The 18,704-nt window shown below is 41.8% G+C and overlaps 1 protein-coding gene across 1 annotated transcript in view; it reads right to left on the bottom strand.

Moving 5' to 3' along the window:
• Window positions 1–9,082: 9,082 nt before the first annotated feature.
• Window positions 9,083–18,704, bottom strand: part of LOC140491942 (spermatogenesis-associated protein 6-like) — a 67,090-nt gene continuing 57,468 nt past the window's right edge. The window contains exon 13 of the mRNA XM_072590437.1: window positions 9,083–11,327. Coding sequence (XP_072446538.1) covers window positions 11,262–11,327 — 66 coding nt within the window. The 3' untranslated portion in view covers window positions 9,083–11,261. The remainder of the gene's footprint in view (window positions 11,328–18,704) is intronic.

The following is an 18,704-nucleotide window of genomic DNA, read 5'->3' as shown; positions in this document are numbered from 1 at the left end:
TTAGGATCAGCCATGATTCTATTGAATGGCATAGTAAAATTGAGGGGTTGATTTGCCTATTTCCTATTTCTCGTAGTCGCATTACTATGAATAGTGTCTTCAGTCTGCTGGTACTAATGGTAGAGATGGTATGACAGAACTGTTGCAGCAAAGAAGGAGGCTTCAGGTACATGGCAGCAACATCACCTGTAAGTTCCCCTCCAAGCCATATGCCATCCTTACTTGGAAATGAATCACACTTCCTTCAGTGTTGCTGGTTCAAAATCTGGGAGCTCCCTCCCTAAAGGCATAGGGGTCTTCCTATAGCAACTGGACTGCACTGTTTCAAGAAGTCAGCTCCCCACTATCTTGAAGAGCAACTAGGGATGGTCAATAAATGCTAACCCGATTAGCAATGATCACTTCCTATAAGTACATAAAACAAAACTAATTATGTATGTATCCTATCTCCAGTCAGCAATGTAACTAATCCTTCTCCTCTAGCTTTTGCCCACAATCCTGCACCACTTCTTTTTCAGATCAGGTTTAGTATGTTTTTTTTCCTCTTGTTGGTTCTCTCATTTCCTATCCCAGATAAAATCTAGCAGCTATGTCCTTTAGAACTTGACCAGTCAGTCAGTAGTGGTACTATCAAGCCACTCTTGGTTACAGAAGTTGAAGTCTCCCACCCAGAGTACACTCTGCACTTTTGCTACCCTCAGTGCTTCCTTCAAGTGTTGTTCAACACAGAGGAGTCCTGATTCATCAGGTGAGGTTAGGATGACGTGGTTATCAGATTTCCTTTCCCATATTCCTTGTGCACGCAACTGTTCACAAAAGCTGGAGTGAAAGTTGAGGACTTCCAGAGCAACTCTCTCCTGACTTTATACCACTGAAGCCACCAGCTCTGCTGTCTGAGCCAGGCTAACCCAGGTACATAATGCACATATCCCATGAATGACTAACAAATAATGAATAGAATCTTGTCATTTACTGCAAGTGGAATGGAATATAAAAGTACAGATGCTTTGCTGTAGAACATGAGAGCACATTGGGAGTATTGCGTATAGTTTTGGTTTTTTTTTAAAATAAAGAAGGCAATATTCCCCAAAGCCTGGATGAGTTCAGTTCCAAAAGCTCAAGAAGTCCAACAGCATCCAGGAGAAAACAGCTTTCTTGATTAGTGCTACGTCACCAAGCATTCACAACCTCCACCAACACTCAGTAGCAATATAAGATGCTCTACAACATTGCAACAAAGCTCCTTATACAGCACCTTCCAAAGCCATGACCACTAACATTTAGACTTCTTGTCAGATGTGGGAGTTTAAAGAGAGTTTAAGGGTTACTGTGGATTATATCTGCCATAAATGCTGTTGGATGCAAATCTTATCAGATCGAGTGGATCGGTTGGAGAGGCAGATAGAAGCAATGAGAAATTTGCAACAGCAACAGTATGCGATGGATGGCAGTTATAGGAAGGGGGGAAAGTCTCAGATACGGTCACATAGATGGATTAACTCCAGGAAGGGTGAAAAAGGTTGGCACCTAGGGCAGGAGAGTTTTGTGGATATAACCATTTCAAACAGGTATGCTGTTTTGGAAAAAGTAGGGGGTGATGAATTCTCAGGGGAACATAACACGAACAGCCAAGTTTCTGGTGTTGAGACTGGCTCTAATGCAACAAGGGGTACGTCGGCTTCCAAGAGATCAATTGTGTTGGGGGATTCTGTAGTCAGAGGTACAGACAGACGTTTCTGTGGCCAGCAGAGAAAAAGCAGAATGGTGTGTTGTTTCCCTGGTGCCAAGATCAAGGATGTCTCAGAGAGGGTGCAGAATGTTCTCACGGGGAGAGGGGCCAGCAGGAGGTCATTATCCACATTGGAACCAATGACATTGGAAGGGAAAAGGTTGAGAGTCTGAAGGGAGATTTCAGAGAGTTATGCAGAAATTTAAAAAGGAGGTCCCCAAGGGTAGTTATATCTGGATTACTCCCAGTGCTACAAGCTAGTGAGGGCAGGAATAGGAGGGTAGAGCAGATGAATGCATGGCTGAGGAGCTGGTGTATGGGAGAAGGATTCACATTTTTGGATCATTGGAATCTCTTTTGGGGTAGAAGTGACCTGTACAGGAAGAATGGATAACATTTAAATTGGAAGGGGACTAATATACTGGCAGGGAGATTTTCTAGAACTGCTTGGGAAGATTTAAACTAGTAAGATGGGGGGGGGGGGGGGACCCATGGAGATAGTGAGGAAAGAGATCAATCTGAGATGGGTACAGCTGAGAACAGAAGTGAGTCAAACAGTCAGGGCAGGCATGGACAAGGTTGGAATAATAAATTAAACTGCATTTATTTCAACGCAAGGGGCCTAACAGGGAAGGCAGATGAACTCAGGGCATGGTTAGGAACATGGGACTGGGATATCACAGCAATTACAGAAACATGGCTCAGGGATGGGCAGGACTGGCAGTTTAATGTTCCAGGATACAAATACTACAGGAAGGATAGAAAGGGAGGAAAGAGAGGAGGAGGAGGAGTGGCATTTTTGATAACGGATAACATTACAGCTGTGCTGAGGGAAGATATTCCCAGAAATACATCCAGGGAAGTTATTTGGGATTGTATTTTGGAACCCCCAATAGTCATAGGGAAATTGAGAAACAAATTTGTAAGGGGATCTCAGCTACCTGTAAGAATAATAGGGTAGTTATGGTAGGGAACTTTAACTTTCCAAACATCGACTGGGACTGCCATAGTGTTAAAGGGTTAGATGGAGAGGAATTTCATAAGTGTGTACAAGACAATTTTCTGATTCAGTATGTGGATGTACCTACTAGAGAAGGTGCAAAACTAGACCTACTCTTGGGAAATAAGGCAGGGTAGGTGACTGAGATGTCAGTGGGGGAGCACTTTGGGGCCAGCGACCATAATTCTATTAGGTTTAAAATAATGATGGAAAAGCATAGACCAGATCTAAAAGTTGAAGTTCTAAATTGGAGAAAGGCCAATTTTGACAGTATTAGGCAAGAACTTTCGAAAGCTGATTGGAGGCAGATGTTCGCAGGTAAAGGGACGGCTGGAAAATGGGAAGCCTTCAGATATGAGCTAACGAGAATCCAGAGAAAGTATATTCCTATCAGGGTGAAAGGGAAGGCTGGTAGGTATAGGGAATGCTGGATGACTAAAGAAATTGAGGGTTTGGTAAAGAAAAAGAAGGAAGCATACGTCAGGTATAGACAGGATAGATCGAGTGAATCATTAGAAGAATATAAAAGAAGTAGGAGCATACTTAAGAGGAAAATCAGGAGGGCAAAACAGGGACATGAGACAGCTTTGGCAAATAGCATTAATGAGAATCCAAAGAGCTTTTACAAATATATTCAAGACAAAAGAGTAACTAGGGAGAGAATAGGGCCCCTCAAAGATCAGCAAGGCTGACTTTGTGTGGAGCCACAGAAAATGGGGGAGATACTAAATGAATATTTTGCATCACTATTTACTGTGGAAAAGGATATGGAAGATATAGACTGTAGGGAAATAAATGGTGACATCTTGCTAAATGTCCAGATTACAGAGGAGTGCTGGATGCCTTGAAACGGTTAAAAGTGGATAAATCCCCAGGACCTGATCAGGTGTACCTGAGAACTCTGTAGGAAGCTAGAGAAGTGATTGCTGGGCCTCTTTCTGAGATAGTTGTATCATTGATAGTCACAGGTGAGGTGTCGGAAGACTGGAGGTTGGCAAACGTGATACCACTGTTTAAGAAGGGTGGTAAAGACAAGCCAGGGAACTATAGACCGGTCAGCCTGACCTCGGTGGTAGGCAAGTTGTTGGAGGGAATCCTGAGGGACAGGATGTACACGTATTTGGAAAGGCAAGGACTTATTCGGGATAGTCCCACGCTATGTGCATGGGAAATCATGTCTCACAAACTTGATTGAGTTTTTTGAAGAAGTAACAAAGAGGATTGATGAGGGCAGAGTGGTAGACGTGATCTATATGGACTTCAGTAAGGCATTCGACAAGGTTCCCCATGGGAGACTGGTTAGCAAGGTTAGATCTCATGGAATACAGGGAGAAACAGCCATTTGGATACAGAACTGGCTCAGAGAAGACAGAGGGTGATGGTGGAGGGTTGTTTTTCAGACTGGAGGCCTGTGACCAGTGGAGTGCCACAAGGATTGGTGCTGGGCCCTCTACTTTTTGTCATTTACATAAATGATTTGGAGGCGAGCATAAGAGGTACAGTTAGTAAGTTTGCAGATGATACCAAAATTGGAGGCGCAGTGGACAGCGAAGAGGGTTACGTCAGATTACAACAGGAACTGGACCAGATGGGCCAATGGGCTGTGAAGTGGCAGATGGAGTTTAATTCAGGTAAATGCGAGGTGCTGCATTTTAGGAAAGCAAATCTTAGCAGGACTTATACACTTAATGGTAAGGTCCTCGGGAGTATTGCTGAATAAAGAGACCTTGGAGTGCAGGTTCATAGCTCCTTGAAAGTGGAGCCCCAGGTAGATAGGATAGTCAAGAAGGTATTTGGTATGCTTTCCTTTATTGGTCAGAGTACTGAGTACAGGAGTTGGGAGGTCATGTTGCGGCTGTACAGGACATTGGTTAGGCTACTGTTGGAATATTGCATGCAATTCTGGTCTCCTTCCTATTGGAAAGATGTTGTGAAACATGAAAGGGTTTAGAAAAGATTGACAAGGATGTTGCCAGGGTTGGAGGATCTGAACGACAGGGAGGCTGAACAGGCTGGGGCTGTTTTCCCTGGAGCGTTGGAGGCTGAGGGGTTTACAAAATTATGAGGGGCATGGATAGGATAAATAGACAAAGTCTTTTCCCTGGGGTCGGGGAGTCCAGAACTAGAGGTCATAGGTTTAGGGTGAGAGGGGAAAGATATAAAAGAGGCCTAAGGGGCAACCTTTTCATGCAGAGGGTGGTACGTGTATGGAATGAGCTGCGAGAGGATGTGGTGGAGGCTGGTACAATTGCAACATTTAAGGGGCATTTGGATGTGTATGTAAATAAGAAGGGTTTGGAGGGATATGGATCGGTTGCTGGCAGGTGGGACGAGATTGGGTTGGGATATCTGGTCGGCGTGGGCAGGTAGGACTGAAGGGTCTGTTTCCATGCTGTCATCTCTATGACTCTATGAGGAACTGATTCATTATAGCGCCTGCAATTTCTGCTCCAATCCTGTCACCCTCTGTCCTTTTTTTTATTCACTGATGGGACTTGGGCATTGATGGCTGGGCTAACATTTACTGCCCATCGCTAGTTGCCCCTTGAGAAGGTGGTGGTAAGTTGCCTTCTTGAACCGCTGCAGTCATGTGCTGTAGGTAGACCCACAGTGCCCTGAGGAAGAGAATTCCAAGATTTTGGCTCAGTGACAGTGAAGGAATAGTGATACATTTCCAAGTCTCCTGAGAGTGTGGTGTTGGAAAAGCACAGCCAGTCAGGCAGCATCCGAGGAGCAGGAGAATTGATGTCTCAGGCATAAGTACTTCAATCAGGAATGCCAGAATTACTCATTCCTGATGAAGAGCTTATGCTCGAAATGTCGATTCTCCTGCACCTCAGATGCTGTGGTTTACCAGCTCTACTTTTAGACTCTGATCTCCATCATTTGCAGCCCTCACTTTCTCCTGATACATTTCCAAGTCAGGATGATGAGTGGCTTGGAGACGAATTTGCAGGTGGTGGCGTTCCAGTGTATGTGCTGCTCTTGTCCTTTGAGATGGAAATGGTTATGGGTTTGGAAGACTATGGGTGAGGATCTTTGGTGAATTTCTGCAGTACATCTTATATATGCAACTGAGCGTTAGTGGTGAGAGAGTGGATGCTTGTGGATGTGGTGCCAATCAAGCATCTGCTTTGCCCTGCACGGTGTCAAGCTTCGAGAGTATTGTTGAAACTACACTCATCCAGGCAAGTGGGGAGTATTCCACACTACTCCTGACTTGGGCCTTGTAGATGATAGACAGGTTTCGGGATGTCAGGAGGTGAGTTACATGCTGCAGTATTCACAGACTCTGACCTACTCTTGTGGTCAGTGTTTATGTGATGAGTACAGTTGAATTTCTGGAAACTCCCAGGATGCTGATAGTGGGGGACTCAGTGATGGTAAAACCCTTGAATGTCAAGGGCTGGTGGTTAGATTGCCTCTTATTGGACATGGTCACTGCCTGGCATTAGTGGTGCATGAATGCTGCTTCTCACTTGTCAGCCCAAACGTGGAAAATGTCCAGATCTTGTTGCACTTGAACATGCATTGCTTCAGTATCAGAGGAGTAGTGATTGGGCTGAACATGGTACAAACACTGGCGAATATCCCCACTTTTGACCTTATGATGAAGGGAAAGTCATTGATGAAGTAGCTAAAGATGGTTGGGCCAAGGACACTATGCTGAGGAACTTCTGCAGAAATATCCTAGAGCTGTGACGATTGACTTCTAACAACCATCTTCCTATGTGTCAGGTATGACCCTGGAGAGTTTGCCAGAGTACACATTGATACTACACTTGTTAGAATGCAGCCTTTATGTCAAGGGCTGTCTCTCTTACATCGCCTCTGGAATTCAGTTCTTTTGTCCATGTTTGAACTAAGGCTGCAATAAAGTCAAGAGCTGATTGCCCAGTTTGACTTCCACTGGACCCTGATGAAGGGTTTCTCGATGCACCTGGCCCTTGGATGCTGTCTGACCTCCTGTGCTTTTCCAGTGCCACACTTTTCGACTTGGACCATCACTGAGCAGGTTATTGCTGAGCAGATGCTTAGCTAACACATCCCATTACTTTACTGATGATCGAGAGTAGACTGATCAGGCTGTAACTGGGTGAGTTGGATTTGTCCATCTTTTTGTGTGCAGGACAGACCTGGGCAATTTGCCACATTGTCAAATAGCTGCCACTGTTATAACTGCTCTGCATGAGCCTGGCTAGAGAAGTGGCAGGTTCTGGAACATAAGTCTTCAGTACTATTCCTGGAATGTTACCAGGGCCCATAGACTTTGCATTATCCAATGACTTGAACCATTTTTGATATCATGTGGAGTCAATTGAATTGGGTGAATTCAGGTATCTGTAATGCTGGGGCTCTCTGGAAGAGTCCAAGACAGATATTCCACTTGGCACTTCTAGTTGAAGATTGCTGCGAATGTTTCAGCCTTATCTTTTACACTGATGTGTTGGGCTCTTCCATCATTGAGATGGGAATACTTCTGCAACCTCTTCCTCATGAATCCGTATGGGCTTGTATCAAGATGGCGACAAGTAGGACACCCCAGCCAGAGCTCGTCTGCTCTGCCAGTTTTTTTTGTTTTAAATTTCTTTTTCCTTTTCTTTTCTGTAGTGTTGCTCCCCCAAAACTTTTAACTTCTAAAAACTTACCCGGCGGGAATGGAGGAGGCAACTCCCAGTCAGAAGGCCACTGCTGGTGCAGTTGAGACCACGCTGGCACAGGAGGTGAGTCCGAGACCAGAGGTCGGATTGAGGAGGTGAGTCCGAAACCAAAGGCCAGAGAGAAGAGGTGAGTCCGAGACCAGAGGCCGGAGCGAGGAGGGGAGTCCTAAATCAGAGTCTACAGCGAGAAGATTAATACCTCATGTTTAGGTCTGCCTGCTGCTGCCAATGGCATGCCATCCTGCACTTTCAATTGGACTAGGGTTGATCCCCTGGCTTGATGGTAATGGTTGAGTGGGGAATGTGCTGGGGAGGGGAAATTGCAGGTTGTGTTGGAATACAGTTCTGCTGTTGCTGCCAGCCCACAGTGCTTCATGGATACCCTGTCTTGAGTTGCTATATCTGTTCAAAATCTGTCCCATTTAGCATGATGATAGTGCCACACGACACGATGAAGGGTATTCTCAACGAGAAAGTGGGACTTTATCTCCAGGAGGACTCTGCAGTAATCACTTTTATTGATATTGTCAAGGACAGATGCATCTGCAGCCGGTAGATTGGTAAGGATAAGATCAAGTATGCTTTTTCCTCGAGATGGTTCCCTTATCATCTGCTGCAGACCCAGTCTAGCAGCTATGTCCTTTAGATTCCGACCAACCCGATCAGTGGTACTGCTACTGAGCCATTCTTGGTAAGGGACGTGAAATCCTCAAGCCAGAATACATTTTCCGTCCTTGCCACCTCCAGTCCTTCCTTCATGTATGGTTCAACATGGAGGCGCACTGATTCATCAGCCAAGGGAGGATGGTAGGTGGTAGTCACCATGAGGTTGGAATCAATGAGTCGAATGGCCTCTTTCTTCACTCTCAGGATTCTATGATTCTATAATTTGGGGTTACAGAGTGGGATGCTCTTCAGACAGTTGGTGCAGACTGTAGAGAGCCTATTCTGTGATTCTAGCTTTCCTTGCCCGTGTTTAACCGAGACTTCATAGGACTCGGAGTCAACGTTGAGGAATTCCAGTGCAACTCCCCCTGACTGTATATCATTGTGCTGATCCACTCTGCTGGGTCTGTCCTGCCAGTGGCACAAGATATATTCAAGGTTGGCTATTATGGTGTCTGTCAGGTTTGACTCTGTGAGTGTGACTATGTCAGGCTGTTGCTTGACTAGTCAGTGAGACAGCTCTCCCAGTTTTGGCAGTAAGGAGGACTTTAGTAAGGAGGACTTTGCAGGGTCAACAGGGCTGTTTCTGCTGTTGTCTGTTCCAGTACCTCAGTTGATGTCAGGTAGTCTGCCTGATTTCACGTTTTTGTTGAGACTTTGTATCAATTGCTACAACTGAGGCCATTTCAGTGGGCAATTGAGAATCAACCACACTGCTGTGGGTGTGGAGTCACATGTAAGTCAGACCAGGTGAAGATAGCAGATTTCCATTCTTCCTTTCACATTGTCAGAAAAACACATCTGGCTCATCAATGAACAATAGTTTGGTCAGGAGATTCATAATTTTAGAGATTTTTTTTATTGAATTCAAATTCCACCATCTCCAGTGGTGGGATTTGGAGCCAGGTCCCCTGAACATTTAGCTGTGTTTCTGGATTATCAGTCTAGTGATAACACCTCTGGGGGTGTATAAGAAATTGTTGATCTTCAATACTTTGAGAAGTTGCAGAAATATAATGGGAAAGATAAAAATATAGATCTTTATTTATAAGGAACACATCATTGTTAGCAGAATCAACAAATATTAAAATCAAAGAAGGTAAAATCCTAAACTGCTATTTGCCTACACCAAGTAGTGAAATTTAGCAAAAGGCTCTTTGTTGTCCTACAGGATGCAGAGGCTGTTGCTTTGATTTATTGGTTGGTGGCTAGTCTGCACATGGGTTCCACAGCCTGCTGACTTACAGCAATCTTTCTCCAGCTTGTACAGTATACTTTAATTGAGGCCCTTTTTAGAATAAATGTACCTTTTAAATTAAAGTTTATCCCACACATCTGGCAGAATTCTGAGGGAGTGGCTCACTTGCATCACACTAGAGTCTGGCCAATGGTGATTCTAAATTCCAAGGAGTAAGGGTATGTACTAGAAGCTGGTAAATTCCAATTTCAAGATACAGGTCAGGTGTTAATGTCTGAGTCAGGCAACATGCGGAGGTAAAACAAACCAGGGCCATGCAAATCTGGGCAAGTGTTAATAATCTATCGATTTCCTTGAATGGTGGGATGACCTGTCCTACAAGTAAAGCACAGGCCTTCCTGGCTCACTAGATATCCCTTCTGAAGCCTACTGACCCACCTGTATCACACAAAGAACCATTCTCCTGGGTTCCAAATGGCCACCTCTGTGCCACTCTGTTTTAACACTCAACCCCATCCAGTCAGTTTCCCAACTAGTTTGGTTAATCAATACTGTTCTATTGTGATCTAACTGTTAAAGTAAGCCTTCTTGTTGATTTTTCTGACTGGACCAGCCACTAAGAGACCACATTCCTCCATGGGTGTAAACATCAGCTGCAATTTAAATGTTTTTTTTAAGAAAGATTACAAAAATCATTTTAAGAACTCTGATGCTGGGATTTCTCTTGCACACGTTCCAACAAGAGTAAAGAAAGAAAGAACTAAATCAGCATATATAATGGATTACAAAATTTAAGCAGAAAATTATGGTATTATGTACCTTATTAAATTTGTATTATTCAATATCAGAGGTTTTTAAGACATTTTCTCATGAGTTATGTACAAGATCTCAGTTTCACAACAGAAGAATAGCCAACTCAGGTTAATGCCCTGGATAATGGGATGAGCTGGTGTTTGCTACACTACGGCACCATTGGGTCTAAGCACATATCAGGTTCAGTTTCTCAGCATGTATCTCTAGTCCATTTTTCTCTTCACCCCTCTGAGGTTGTTCTTGCATTTCAACTTATAACATCAGTACTTAACACAGTGTTTTAGTAATTGCTTTGACTTCTAATTTAGCATGCACTTTCCAACTCTGACACATGGTAACACCTAGAAAATGTAACACCAGTTTCAGCATATGAAAAAATATCAAAGAAATATTTGAATAAACTATTTGGTACTCTACTAATAGCACCTTTTTTAAAAAATGGGTAAAGGGGAAAGAGGTGACATCCTTTGACATTACATCCCAACTAAATGAACTGAGCCAGTAATGGATATTTAAAATAATATTGTTTATAATTTCATAATTTTGCCTTGTGGTACAATACTCATAGCAAAATTAGGACTGAGATAACAGAAATTGGATAGTCAGCTTTTCAGCTTACTGCAGATGTTATAAATTACTTCAGGACCAAGAAAGAGATATTCTTAGCTATAGATACTGATATGAATTAAATGAGCTACCCATACCATTCCTGTCTGACAGACTATAAATAAGCATGGAATGCATGCCCTTGTGTTAAGGGGAACTGCCGAAAAAGAAAAGCTATGCATTAAACCAAGCACATTAAATCAGCAAATCATTTAGTTGGAAACGACTTTGTATTGAGTGGCCCCTTAAACACTGCTGAGCTGACAATCTACTGCTAGTTTCGTCTGTTGTCTTATATTAATTGACATTAATCAGTAACTGGGTCTTTCGAGGACATGAAACAATTTTCTTCCGTGTTGATGCATCATTAAATTGCATTTCCAAAAGCTGCACATTGCTTCATTCGTAAGTAATTAATTGCAGCACAGCAAAATTCTGTTAAAGAATCCATTTCATAAAAAAGCACATTATTCAACTACAATATAGTGCACAAATAAACTGTGATGCTCCTTACATGACAGCACAAGTTATGTCAGACTAATTAAATAGCAGCAGATACGAGAATTACATTACACATTGGTGACAAATTTATTCTTGCTTTATTTGTCCATGTTTTGCTGCACCAGTAGAATTCAGGAAGATCTCTTGCATATACTGTAAAAACAAATTAACAGTAACTTTTAATTTAACTGCTACTATATTAAAATATCAATTTGCTTATCTATTAAATTTGATGCATAAGAACTCAGTAGCAAACAACTTTCTTTAAAATGATTAAGTTAGAATTCTAGAAATATCTGACAAATAGCTGAACTTGTATGAAAAGTGGGAGTTTCTTTCTTGTTAATAAAATGACCAATTTATTGTTTTGCATATGCTGATTTGACATACAATTTCAGCCATACACAGCATTGTCATCAGCAGCATGAAAAGCGTGCAGAGATATTTTAGTTTGATGGCATGATTCACAAACATAGGACATCGCTTTATTTGTCCACAAGGTCATTTGTTGTCATCACAATTGTCCCATTTGCAAGGCTGGTAAGTACACTATCCAAGTTCATGTTGAAAAGTACCCAACTCCAACCTAGTCAGCCAAATTCTTTTGAGTGACTGGGGTCAGAAATGACTTGACAATTTTAGTGGCATCTGGTGTCCAGTCTTCACGTCAACAACTTGATAAAGGAAAGGGAATGCAGGTTGAGTCCGTGATTAAGAAAGCGAATGCAATGTTGTCTCTTATCTCAAGAGGGTTGGAATATAAAAGCAGAGATGTACTACTAAGACTTTATAAAGCTCTGGTTAGGCCCCATTTGGAGTACTGTGTCCAGTTTTGGCCCCCACACCTCAGGAAGGACATACTGGCACTGGAACATGTCCAGCGGAGATTCACACGGATGATCCCTGGAATGACAGGTCTAGCATATGAGGAACGGCTGAGGATACTGGGATTGTATTCGTTGGAGTTTAGAAGATTAAGGGGAGATCTAATAGAGACGTACAAAATAATACATGGCTTTGAAATGGTGGATGCTAGAAAATTGTTTCTGTTAGGCGAGGAGACTAGGATCCGTGGACACAGCCTTAGAATTAGAGGGGGTCATTTCAGAACGGAAATGCGGAGACATTTCTTCAGCCAGAGAGTGGTGGGCCTGTGGAATTCATTGCCACGGAGTGCAGTGGAAGCCGGGACGCTAAATGTCTTCAAGGCCGAGACTGATAGGTTCTTGTTGTCTAGAGGAATTAAGGGCTACGGGGAGAACGCTGGCAAGTGGAGCTGAAATGCGCATCATCCATGATTGAATGGCGGAGTGGACTCAATGGGCCGAATGGCCTTACTTCCACTCCTATGTCTTATGGTCTTATGGAATAAGAAGATTGGCAACAGTGGGTGTCCTGAAGCCAACTGTTCTGCTAGTGGACAGAAGAAATTAGATTGAATTTAGCGTAATTTAGTGAAAGATTATTTACTGATTTTGCTATCACATCTAATTGATGATGTGGAGCAGCTATTTTGCAGAGAATTGGTAATCACAGAAGTAGAATAGAAAGTAATGTGCCCGAGAAGATGCATAGTTACACAGAAATGATTATTCACCAGCTTAGTGTGAAGTTAGCTGCTGAACAGAAGTATAATTTTTGCAAGCAAATAGCAGAGCACAGGAGAAAATAAGTGCAAAGTGAAGGTTTTCAGCTGCAGGCAAAACTGGCAAGATTGCCCAATTGGTTATTTATAGCATAAAGTGCTGACAGAAAGCTGTATAATCTCTATCAGACTTGAAGTCAACAGTGATCTGTCTTGAGTTGGCTTTGACTCAGAAACACTATGCTCAAATTAAATAAAGAGACCAGTGTGGAGAGCACAGGTTTACCCACGTTGACCAGGAAGGAATCGGTCCTGTAGATCTTAGTCTGGCAGTGGAAGGTACATCTAGCAGAAACTCTACTGCAAATTTGGTGAGAAGCTATGCAATACCTGAAAGACCAGTACTTCAAACATTAGCCTTGAATAATTTGTGTGAAGGTCTATGAGTATTTTAAAAGATTTATTTTTAAAACGTGATTTCATTCTTTCTCTCTCCATGTCTTTGTTCTTGCATTCTCCACATGCTCTCCCAATATGGCAAAGATTCTAGAATAAATGCAGAATGTCCCCTTATCGAAAGGACACTTTTGTGTAAGTTTGTGTATTTGTTATCTGCAAGAAGTGAACAGAACCCCCAAGAGAAATGGCTAAATCCCTGAAAAAATCCAATCTCTTTCCAAAACATTAGCAACCGAGGACTGACAAAAAAAAAGACCTCAGTATTTACGTCAGATGGAAAAAGAAGCGGGTTGAAATATGTGCTGAAATGATTTTACTTTCATCCAACATGAACCTCAACTTCAATGTGTGTATGGATAAACTGAGAACAACCAAATAACCAGCTGTTTAACTGATGGCATGAAAATAACATGGACAGAAAAACGAATAGTCTAGATTAGAGTGGTGCTGGAAAAGCACGGCAGGTGCTCCACTCTAATCCAGCACCACTCTAAGCTAGACTCTGGTTTCCAGCATCTGTAGTCCTTGTTTTTACCTAGAAAAACTAATAGTGAAACTCAAGTGCTAATGAGAACAGCTTGTTTAACCTGAGTTTATATTCTTTAAAGTTTAGAATTTTGAGGAGGGATTATCAAAGTTTTTAAAATGACAAAGGATTTCAACACAGGAGGTCGGGAGAAACTTTTTTTCTGATGGAGAAGCAGAGCAGGATGAATAATCCTATTGGAAGGATGTTAGGAAACGTGAAAGGGTTCAGAAAAGATTTACAAGGATATTGCTGGGATTGGAGGATTTGAGCTATAGAGAGAGGCTGAACAGGCTGGGGCTGTTTTCCCTGGAGCGTCAGAGGCTGAGAGGTGACCTTACAGAGGCTTACAAAATTCTGACGGGTGTGGATAGGGTAAATAGGCAAAGCCTTTTCCCTGGGGTCAGGGAGTCCAGAACTAGAGGGCATAGGTTTAGGGTGAGAGGGGGAAGATATAAAAGAGACCTACGGGGCAACATTTTCACATAGGGGGTGGTACGTGTATGGAATGAGCTTCCAGAGGAAGTGGTGGAGGCTGGTACAATTGCAACATTTAACAGGCATTTGGATGGGTATATGAATAGGAAGGGTTTGGAGGGATATGGGCCAGGTTCTGGCAGGTGGGACTAGATTGGTTTGGGAGATCTGGTCAACATGGACGGATTGGACTGAAGGGTCTGCTTCCATGCTGTACATCTCTAGGACTCTATAACTAAACTCTGCCCAGCAAGATAGATGTGCACTGAGTGGGTGATCATTGTTTGGCTGTGTAGGTGCAGGCTGTGAGTTTGTGATGTGAACTGTGAGGAATTAGCAATGAACTGCAACAATAGCCTCTATTATTTGCTAAACAATTGCTAATGCAATCATGTTGAAAGAAAGAAATTATGTGGACATTCTAAGCAGCAAACACTGTCTACCAAGATACAGTCAAGTGTATGAGTTACTTAATAGGCACTGTTATAGAGATCAGAAAGCATTTTGCCACTCTTCTGGTGTAAATTAGTACAATGAATATCAATTCCTGGGCTTGACTGTTACTGGTTTGTTAAGGCAACCCATGCTTTTAGTCACTAGTGGCTGCCTGAAATTCAAGATAATCAATCAAATACCCAAAGAAGTTACAAGACCCTTTTGCCATTTAATGTAATCCATTTATTCCACACATTTTTGCTTTGAGATAGAACGACCTAAACTAATGAGCCCTCCAAGAAACTCTGGAGGTCAACGAAGAAACCTAATACCTTTCCTTAACAAATCTTCCAGAATGTACAACAAGAGAAAGCAGGAGTATCCTTCATGGTTCCACATTACAGTCGGTTCTGCTATAGTGTGGTAGTTCCGTTCTCGTACAATCCCATTTATCAGAAAATTGAGTACTAGCAGCTCCATTTGAACTAACGGGGTTGGAATCGTGTTATAACCAATATACCATGTTTTAAAAGTTTGTGCTTTAGAAGCAGTGTCCCCAGTTCATCAAATGTGTTATAGTGGATTCACATTAACAAAATGCGTGTTATAGCAGATCGACCTGTATTCCTGTGTCACTGTGATTATTCTCCATTCACTACGCTTATAATCTATCACCACAACTCACACTTAAACAAGATGTCAGCCAGCATCTAAGCTGGACTATTCCAAATTTTTCATTCCCTCATGAAGAAAATACCTCGGTGACCTGTTCACAGACAGGGGCAAGAGTAGAAATAATGGCCCCACTCTGACCAGAGCCCCAGTTATTGGGTCCTGACGTCGCCCCTGTCTTGAGTCTTATCACAGTACACCATTCCCCTTCTGACCATGCAAGATCATTATCACATGGTCCTCCTATCCATTGGTTAAGGTTGTGTGACAGTTGTTACATCTACTTGCTTTACACACTGTCATAGAGATGTACAACATGGAAACAGAGCCTTCGGTCCAACTTGTCCAGGCTAACCAGATAGCCTAACCTAATCTAGTCCCATTTGCCAGCATTTGGCCCATATCCCTTGAAACCCTTCCTATTTATATATCCATTTTGTAATTGCACCAACCTCCACCACTTCCTGTGGCAGCTCATACCATACATGCACCACTCTCTGCTGCAAAAAAGCTCCCCCTTAGGACATTTAAATCTTTCCTCCCTCACCCTAAACCTATGCTCATTAGTTCTGGACTCCCCCACTCCAGGGAAAATATCTTGCCTATTTACCCTATTCATGCCCCTCATGATTTTATAAACCTCTATAAGGTCACCCCTCAGCCTCTGACACTCCAGGGAAAACAGCCCCAGCCTATTCAGGCTCTCCCTATAGCTCAAATCCTCCAACCCTGGCAACATTTCCTGTGTCACAATCCTGTGACACCAAATGAAGGAGAGCTGGAGACTTCTGTTGGAGTTTACAAAAGATATTCACCAAATATAACTAACAGATTATATATCCCATTGCTATTATGGGTGCTTGCACACAAATATTAGCCTTGTTTCCCTACACTGGAAACATTTCTGTATTACATTGACTGTGAAGCACTTTAAAACTTCTGGGGTTCTGAAAGTTGTCTTATAAATGCATGTTTTTTTTAAATCATCAACAATGTTTTGTGATGACAGAGCCAATTATGACAACCGATACCAGATTATCTAATGCACAGCATCAAATGTAGACATTTAACACATAAAAACATCTCAACATTAAAACAAATGAATATTGAAGGTAAAGGAGAAACTCTTATGAAGCATGCCCAAAATCTGAGTATAAGATACTCTTAAAAGTGCATCTCTTTGAGGAGGAGAGATTGGTAGAGGAAGGTTTCCAGAGTATGGGAAAAAGACAGATGAAGACGTAATCACCAATGGTAGGGTAAAGGTAGAAGATGCTGCAGTCAGAAAAAGTTACATCTTTGAAGAGACTTATATCAGAGCAAATGGTTATAAAGAGTGAATTCCCAATGGTATAGTGAGAATTAAACACAAATATGAGAATTTTAAATGTGGGGCATTGGGGATTTGACCCAATGCAGGCTTAATGAGTATAAGAATGATGGGCAGGCAGAATTTAGTGTAGGTATAGCCATCAGAATTTGAAATGAGCCAACTTGAAAGCAGAAAGCTAGGGAACCATTAGAATAGCCATTGGAAGGTGACAAAGATGCTTATCGGCATTGGTACTATTATCCTGCATGATTAGCAGTTATTAAATATTCTGATTCAACAACAGTACAAGATCCTTGCGATGAGGTAGAGATTCCTCTGAGGCAACTATTAACTTTTGCATTCCTTTGATAGTTCGCAGTTTTGAGGTAGTGGCAGAGAAAATAGCCACATCCTCAATAAGAAAATAATAAAAACTTTCATTAAAATATCCTATGACTTTTGGGGCATGCAAGTGAACACAAAAATCTATGTTGTGTCCTTGATTTTGTTTTTGAATCTTGTGTGCTAAATGTCGCCACCTCCTGGACAGTTATTTTCTCTTAACTGCTCTTTGAAGAGCACTTCAATTTTGTTTCCCTGTTGCAGCTATCTGTATTTTCTGAATCAGCTGCAATATTCTTATTGCAGTCATTGCACTAATTTATTACAGCATTTGTTTTGCTTCGATACTGCAAACATTCCAGCTCTATACTGATTGAGTGGCTTAGTTTATTGCTTTAATTAAGATGCTGCAGTATGAAATATGTTGTTTAGAGAAGGTGTAGACAGCCACAAAACTATGATACTTTAATGCCACGAGCTGGGATATTTGCTTATCAATTTCAATTGTCGTTATTACTTTTGCTTTTGTAAATAAATCACACATTAGATTGGAAAAGTTATAAGAAACATACCGGTACTCATTAAAAAAAGTTGTTTTTTCACTTGTGTGGTCCTAGGAGCATGGTGGGCAGGTGAAACTAATATTCCTCTAAAAGGACAAATCAATTGTACAATCATTAGCAAACACCTCCTTAACAATCCTATTGCTAGATTTCTTGCAATGACTTTGCAAAACCAGCAATAAATTATTTTTCAATATTTCATTATGCTCTCATCAATGTTCATATGTATATTGTAAATATTTCCTGTTTTCTCAGGCAAGATCCTTTTGAATTTGGTGAGAGTATTTTATGTACTTTTGCTAACAGCACGCCACAACTTGATTAAATAATGGGAGGAATAATTTTAAAATTTACAGGGTCATGTTGAAATTACTTCATGATTTCATCCCTTTGAATTTCTGTAATCTAACTTCATACCCTTTATTCTGGACTCTAGATCATTTGGCCACCACTATATAAAAGCAAATTACTGCAGATGCTGGAATCTGAAACCAAAAGAGAAAATGCTGGAAAATCTCAGCAGGTCTGGCAGCATCTGTAAGGAGAGAAAAGAGCTGACATTTCGCATCTAACTGCCACTTTGTCAAAGCTCATTTGGCCACAACTGGTCATCTTGCTTTCAGCTGCACAGAAAGTTCTGAATTCCCTCCAAATACCTCTCTGCTTCTCTTTTTGAAGGCATTCTTTAAAACCTCACACTTTGAAGAAGTTTTTGGTTATCTGACTTCATTAGTAGAATTTATGTGTCCCACCCTGGGAAAAGATTAGCATAAAATTAAGTGTCATGGCAGTGGTCCATGTTTGATCTGACCATGCTGGTAACCATCTAACCTTGGGTAAATTGCAGCCTTTAAGTGAAGATCACTAATAGCCACTTGAACCACTACCTGTGTTTATTAGTAGTGGGAGTTATCCATGTTATATGGAAAGGCCACCAGGATTCACCAGTTAACCTTTTTGTATATGGGGAAGGGGCTGTCACTTCTGTATGAAATATATATGGGTACTCTGTACCTAAAAGAAGCCCCATTACATGGTATTCTATTGACATTGGATGTTTGATTTCCCCGCCCCTTTAACTTGATCCTCCAACCTCCACTCACTGGGGCATGCTCAGACCTGGCAGAGGTCATCAACTTACTTTCTCATTCAACACCAT

This window comes from Chiloscyllium punctatum, chromosome 2 (genome assembly GCF_047496795.1).
Source record: "Chiloscyllium punctatum isolate Juve2018m chromosome 2, sChiPun1.3, whole genome shotgun sequence".
NCBI lineage: Eukaryota > Metazoa > Chordata > Chondrichthyes > Orectolobiformes > Hemiscylliidae > Chiloscyllium > Chiloscyllium punctatum.
This window is presented reverse-complemented; position numbering and strand designations above follow the sequence as displayed.